This window comes from Nematolebias whitei, chromosome 18 (genome assembly GCF_014905685.2).
Source record: "Nematolebias whitei isolate Nwh7 chromosome 18, NemWhi1, whole genome shotgun sequence".
Classification (NCBI taxonomy): Eukaryota; Metazoa; Chordata; class Actinopteri; order Cyprinodontiformes; family Rivulidae; genus Nematolebias; species Nematolebias whitei.
In genome coordinates this window covers 30,353,143-30,360,535 of record NC_056515.1, presented here as the reverse complement: position 1 = coordinate 30,360,535, position 7,393 = coordinate 30,353,143, and the positions used below count along the sequence as shown (strand labels likewise).

The window sequence follows — 7,393 nt, the reverse complement described above, 5'->3', positions numbered from 1 at the left end:
CTAGTATTCCTACTTCGTGGGTTTTCACTTATCGCAGGGCTTCAGGGTACGGATTCCCCGCAATAAACGAGGGACTCCTGTATTTTCATAAATTAACTTCATTAAAGAAGTGTAACAATATGAACATGGATGTTTCCTGAATTAGAGCAGCTTCAGATGCAAATATAGGACCTGATTTTGTGTTAAGACTGTTTGTATTTTGTTGAACATTTTTATCTAAGCCATCAACTTTATTTTTCAGACCTTATCCCAGACAAGACTACAGGACAAGGTTTTTCTTTTGAATAAATATTATTAAAAAAACACATGAAAAATATTGCTGCAAATCAGTTTAACTGTTCATGAACTCAGAAATAAGTAGTTTGAGACGTTTCACTCATAATCAGGTCTTTCTTATAAATGAGTCCTCGAAGCTCAATGGGATTTTCCCGTCTGAATAAAGGTTGAATTAATAATTTAGTTTTACAAGTGAAACAGCGTTGATGAAAATGATTTTCACGATAGCATAGCTTCAGAACATTTGTGTTAATGAATTTTCGTGTTGGAGCTCAGGAGCTTTAGATATAATAAATAACATTCTGCCATGAAGGTGATATGTGGATTAAAAAGACCTTTATAGGTCATATTTACTGACAAATTTGTTTGTTTATGTTGATTTTTGTGTTTTTCTGTGTAGTTTTAATTATTTTGTCTGCAACGTTATGACTTTGTAGAAACTACCTGGTTTAAAAGAGAAAGATAAAACGTAATTAGCACAGGTTTGGTCAGCTGCAACCCTTGAACATAAGAGTAGCATAAACTCACCCTGAGTTTGTTTGCAAGTTCCTGGTTTTCTAAAGTAAGAGAAGTAATCTTGGATTGTAGAGCTGAAACCAGAGCTGCAGAAGTTGTTTGTTCGACCTGCCAACAATAACACACACACGCACACACACACACATACATTCAAACGCCACAGGGAAACATAAAGGCGGCATTAGGGACCACTGGCTACACAAGTCATGACACGTTGTAAGCACAGGTTAGACCTCCTTTAAGAACGCTGAGGATTGTGAGACTAAACTTAAAAAAAGAGTTGATTTACAAATACGTACGTAATTAGACAAGATTTGTCTTTAGAAAAGTTATTTCATAAGCAATAATTTATTTACAATTTCAAATTTTATTACGTGTGGGTTTTTTTTTACAACTGCAACAAATTATCCAGTTAGAAACCACTGAAGAGTTGTAGATATTTAGTTTATACTTAGAAACATATCAAATGGATGCAGTTCTCCATACTGTGTATCAATATGACGTCACAGAATTTGTTGCTTCTTTTGTCTAGTTGGCACACTTGGTTTAAAATCTGCACACATGTAAAATAAGGAGTCGTCTTTCTGTTGAGTCGTTAGCTGTTATTACCTTTGTGTTCAGCTCAGGAACAGCCCCCGTCTCCACTGTCTGCTTCAGGTCATCGATCGTCTCCAGCAACATGTTTCTTTCCTCATGGAGCTTCTCCACCTCTTCTTTCAGTGTTGATCCTGTGAAGTCATCTTCCTTTGAAAAGAGGGGAGGAGACACGAGTGAAGGTTGGCAGGAAAGAGAGAAAACAGACAAAGGGGAAATCCTTTTGCGGCTGAAGACAAGATTTAACAAGCTGATAGATGGCGATTTATTCCAAATCATATGGGAAACAACAAATGTAATGGCGTGGGTGCTTTCGACTTATTATATTTGTTATAATGCATGATATGTTTGTATTACCTTGTAGTTAAATCTCTTGGGAGTTTCCCCTTCGGTGGAAGCAGGAGTGCTGGTAGATGTAACAACAGAAGGAGACGAGGGTCCAGAACTCTACAGACGAATGAAGGAAAGAGATTTTGGATTACTGGTAACGTCTTTCCTAAATTCTTAGTCTCGTCGATGGCATGCTATTTCTGTAGCTTTAAAGGTACTAGCAGTGTTTTAAAAAAAAAAAATGTCATTTGTTTCTGGTTTATTTGCAGGTATAAAATATGTAGATACAAAAACACAGTTTGATACAAAGGACTCTAAAATTGCACAAAAATTAAATGAAGCACTTTGACAAACTATAAACTGTCTTCAGGTGAGAAATCACTGATGGAATCAAAACACCCTCAAACTGATTATAATGGTCATTTTATTAAAATAAATACAATAGGCGTGCATTTATATTAATGCAGAGTGGCACACTGATACAAGCAGACAGACATGCGTTTACCTGCAGTGGGCTAATAGGAGGTGGAGGTGCTTTTCGTTTTTTGGGAGTTGTGATCCGCTCATCACTTAGCTTAGCTACTTGATCATGCTAAGGAGTCAGCAGAAAGTGGAGATGGAGGGAACAAAAAGAGATAAAAAGAAAAGTGGGATTCAGTGCTGTTAGTAAAAGGATAGTCAATCAATGAGTTGAACAGTAAGTTTCGCTTTTTAAAAACTCAGAGAAGTTTTTTCAAGATGAGAAATTTGACACTAAAACATTTTGTAAAAACTACAAAGTGTGTGGCTGTAAGTCCAGATTTTTGTTTTGTTTAATCAACAGGGTTAGTTGCTTTCAGTGATTAAATAAATTTAATGAAGAGAAGGTAGAAAGTTATTTAATTATTATAAACTCCCCCTCGAGCAAGACGGATGCCTTTTCGTCCCTCTCCTGCCTTCCTCCTGTTTTTTGCTCTTTGTCCTGTGTATCAGAGCTTCTATTTGCACATCTTCTGAATCGTAAATTACTGTTGTGGATTTGGTCAGCTGGACTTTCAACGCAACTGATAAAATTTTTTCAACTAAGCGACAGGGTGCTGGAGAACCCTCATGCCCCACATACGCAGCAGGGTATGTCATGGATACGTGAGGGAGTGGAAGCTGATGTGTCTGTCTGTGTTGTCTCTTTAGGATGTCGAAGATTTATACATCATTGGATTTATGATAGCAGGGTTTGTGCTTTTTGGCACCGGTGGACACCTATGTCATCGGCTATTAAGGAAGACATCGGCAGCAGTTTCGGCCATGGCAAAGCTGCCTACCTTATGTGAAGGATTAATTTATGCTTCCAGCTCTCAGACTCAGCTGATTTACGAGCTCAACCGTAAGCTGGAAGTGATTGAAGACAATCGTAGGCCACTTGCGGCTTCTGGAACTTGCCAGCATGTTGGAATCGATCTTGGAGAAGGCTACTGAGCACAGACCAGCAGAAAACACACAAATCTGGCTATTTTGGATCATCGAGAGTACCAGCAGAACTCAAGGCTGACAAGAAAACCAGTCTGCCTGCACAAAAACAACTGTGGCTTCTCTGAATCTGGCCTCCCTGTTCGGCCTTGAATAGGTCAACTTGTCAAATTTCTCCTGGGGGTATGTAAACCAAGAAAGCTCTGCTCTATCTACACCCCCCGAGAACTTCTGTAAGCGCTTATCAGTGCTGTACCGGCTGACACTTTAACATCTCATCAGGACTATGGTACTATCTGGAAGTGTTTCATGGACAAATCTCACCATCCAGTCATCAAATGCATATGTAATGTGTCTATACATGTGCTTCCTGGTAGATTTGTTTGATGTCTTAAACTGTGTCCTGACAAGGACAAGTTGTGAAAAGATCTTTTTTTAAGTACCCACTATCCTCATGGTCTTTCCCCTTTTCTTATCTAAAGAATATGGGCCGTGCTCCTAGGAGCTGCAGCCACGTACACTCCATCCATCTCTCATAGGACTATATGGAATAAAATTTTGCTGTACTTCACTGTGCAATGACAATAAAGCTTATTCTGATTCTGATAAAATTACATCTTTATAAATGTACCAAAGATGTTTCTGTAAAAGGTAATCGCTTGCATTCATCTAAAACTTTATATTGTTTTATATTGGGATTTAGCAAAATGTCAAAGTTGGGGTTTTGTTTCACAATAATCATTTTATCATAAACTTTTGACACAGTTATTTGTTTTATTTTGTCATTTAAAGGAAAACAGCACACTGCTTTAAGATGTGATGTAGTTAGATCTCTTACGGCTGTCACTCTTTAGTAATGTGTGAATGCAATTTTCCCAGTTTTCTGATGGCCAGAGTTTTAATATTTTTTTCTAGTCGCATGTTTTTTCAGGTAAATTTGCTTTTTTAATCAAAATTATTTTTGATTTTTTTGTGGGCTTAACTTGTCTTTACTCATAACTGCTTTAATGACTCTTTTCCAAATAAATCACTGTGTTGACTCTGTGCTTTTTAGTAAAAACTTGCACTCTTATCGTCATTGATTGGTTGCAGGGTAGATTTGGTGCGAGACAGCGTGGAGGTATAAAGGGGTTGTCTTACCTGAGGACTTTTAGAAGACCTGGGATCTGCAAAAGGAGACAGCAAGCAAGCCAAGACAAAAAAAGAACTACAAGTTATTTAAATGTTATAAACCACTACAAATACAGAACATTTTTTTTAAACAAAAGTCTAACAGTAATCAGAGTTCACCAACAGATGGCAGTGTTGATTTTATGCTGAAATTACACTTTTGCAAATTTCAAGGTGGTTAATTGTGGCATACTGTCTATCCAGAAAAACAAACCAAAAAAAACAAAAAACAAAGCTGTCTCTAACAGCATCAACCATCAAGTTTTAAATGTTTTTGGTTTAACACGAGGATAAGATCAAGGTTGCATAGAGACTGGATCATTTAATGCACTCCCATAGCAGCCAATTATGGTATGCAGACATAAAATCCACTACCAAAACAAGGACATGGACAAATAAAAGTGGTTTACACAGTTTTTTTATTCTCCGTGTGTTTTTTTTGTAACACTTACCTAAAAGTTGGTGTCTGTTCAGAGCAGCCAAGAGGGCGGATTTGGCTTCAGAGCTGCCTGACAGCATGGCGTAGTGTACAACATCATGTCCTTCTGAATCTACAAGTGATAGGTCTGCTCCTCGTTGAACCAAAACTTCAACCTCAGATACTGAGATGGACTCAGCGGCAAGCATCAAGGCTGTCCTACAGAACAAAACGATTCCTTATAAATGCAGCTCTTACTTACTGATGGCTGAATAAAACGTCTGGCTTTGTGCAGCACATACTATATAAACGATTCTGAGAGCAAGTTAAATGTGTTTACCTGCCAGTGTTGTCAGAGATGTTGACTTCAGCACCACAGTCCAGCAAAGTGCTGCAAACCTCAGAATGACTGTGTTTGGTTGACAGCATCAAGGGAGTGAGCCCATCCTTTGGAACAAACAGGCGATAAAAACACGTTAAGTATTTTCACAGTGAATGGTTTGCAGATATGCATGAATACAAACACCTATAAATTACCACGTAGGACACCAGTGTTTGGGACTTTACATCCAGTCTGTCAACTAACGGTGCGATGAGAAAAATCTCAGGTCTGTGTGTGAAGAAAGAATGAAAGTGTCCTATTGTATATTCATGTTTTAGCTCGCGTAAAGATAGCATGGCTTTCTTTTTCTTACATCCAAACTTAGTTTTATGTACAGTTGTGCCTACATTAAAACTGGTTTTGAACATAAATAAGAAAATATCTGGTAATCTTGCCTTGCTTAAAAAACACAATCAACTCAAAATATTAAAATATACTTTTTTTTTTTTTTTGCTGAAAATATAAAATGTAACCATGCCAACATAGAAAAAGTGGATGCATTTAGATTTAGGACATTTTAAATTCATAAAATAAATATCAGTTGCCTTTAGAAATAGGTTTGAGATGCCTGTGAAGTCAAAACAAAATTGAAAAAGGTCTTTGATTATATGAAATTATTATTTACAAGTGATTGCAATTGCTAATATTAGCAAATTTAAAATAAATTTCCAATAACCCCAACATTTACTCCCAGCACTTGCAAACATTTCTTGCAGCCGTTTGCTTCCAAATGCACGGGCCTACACTCAGAAAATAACATTTTTGTTCAAAACGACCAAAGAGTCAGTGATAAATATAAAATAAACAAGATGAAGCTTAGACATTTTGCAATGTGGTCTGAAGGCAAAGGTGATAGTTTTGAAGTCAAAATGTCTGTTTTGTTTGAGATTGTTTTGTGGGAAAACTTAAGTTTTAAACACAGTGGTGAAGTGATATAGTTTGTATGTTGTTAAAAGAAAATTCACCAAAGAAAGATGCAAAAATAGTGTTTTTAAACTATAGCCTATTTTCCATTCACACTGAAAAGTTAAAAAGGAATCTAAAGTGGCAGTACATGCATGAAAGCATTCAAACAGACCTGCAATTAAAATAAATTTAAACGTGAGTGGTGAAACATATTTATTCTTGATATAAATGACAAACTTTTTTCTTTTTTAAGAAGATAAGAGGAAAATTTTCAAATGGTGCTCTATGGGTCTTAAAATTATAGCCAGTTTTTCAGTGAGTACCAAATTAGCTTAGTGAGCTTGTCCTAAATCTGCTAATCGTTTCAACTAAATTGAGACATAAACCACTTATCAAATGACTGTATATGAGTGGGAGAAAAGCCCCAGATGGTATAACTGCAGCTTTAAGGAGTGGGATATGTAGAATGTATCACATGGTTGTCAGAACTGGGAGACTGCAACTGTTTTTTTTATCAAACGTAGCACATTTTTCACCAAGACTGACTTATTCCAACTCCTGCCATGACATTTAATGTAAACTTAGCCTCATGTTACCAGAGCCCAGCTGAAACATTTGACCAGTGAAGACAGCTGATGGAGCTTACTGCCTCAGAACTGCTGATCAGAAGGTTCAGCTCAGGACAACACAGCTGACGGACCTGAGGTTAAGTTAAGAAGTTATAACAATTCTTAATTTTGAGTAAGCTACAGTTATGTAACAACATAAGGCACAACGACAACTTCGCCAAACTTCTGTTATCAGCTTTAAAGCAAGTCGTTAGAAAAAGAAACAAAAAGTCTAACCCAAGTGTGTCAGCATAGCCGGGTGTTTTATGTTACAAAGCTGCTGCTGTTTTGACAAACCAAAAAGAAATAAACTATGTTCTGGGCTTCTCTGAGCTCTGCTAAACACATTAACAGCCCCACTTCTCAGTATGTTTCTGCTGCTCTGGAAACCACAACGCAAAAACAATTCTGTCCTTTTCTGGGCAATAGATTAAGTGTGTACGTGTGTGAATACACAGGTGTATTACTTGGCTTGTTTTGTGAGCTTTAAATTGTGTTCATAACTTGCAATCATCAACTAAATATCCACATTCGGGCGACAGTGTAAAGCTTGAGGGAAAATGAAGTGGAGAAAACAAGAAGCATCTACTGGTATGTATTTCAGTCCCAGAGGCCTGTCAGTCAAAAAGAATAATATAATATGACCATGCCTCGGTTTAAAGAAAAATACACTTTTTATGCAACCCTATGCAAATGTTGCATTAAATCACATATAAGCAAAGTTCAAACTGTCCTAACTATTATTAT

General features: G+C 37.0%; 1 protein-coding gene across 1 annotated transcript in view; it reads right to left on the bottom strand.

The window, feature by feature from the left end:
• The window catches only part of rai14 (retinoic acid induced 14), a 35,894-nt gene that overhangs the window by 4,402 nt on the left and 24,099 nt on the right, over window positions 1–7,393 (bottom strand). The window contains exons 12-18 of the mRNA XM_037692036.1: window positions 5,091–5,197; window positions 4,785–4,969; window positions 4,303–4,328; window positions 2,222–2,308; window positions 1,744–1,833; window positions 1,402–1,536; window positions 805–900 (exon numbers count right to left, since the gene is read on the bottom strand). Coding sequence (XP_037547964.1) covers window positions 805–900; window positions 1,402–1,536; window positions 1,744–1,833; window positions 2,222–2,308; window positions 4,303–4,328; window positions 4,785–4,969; window positions 5,091–5,197 — 726 coding nt within the window. The remainder of the gene's footprint in view (window positions 1–804; window positions 901–1,401; window positions 1,537–1,743; window positions 1,834–2,221; window positions 2,309–4,302; window positions 4,329–4,784; window positions 4,970–5,090; window positions 5,198–7,393) is intronic.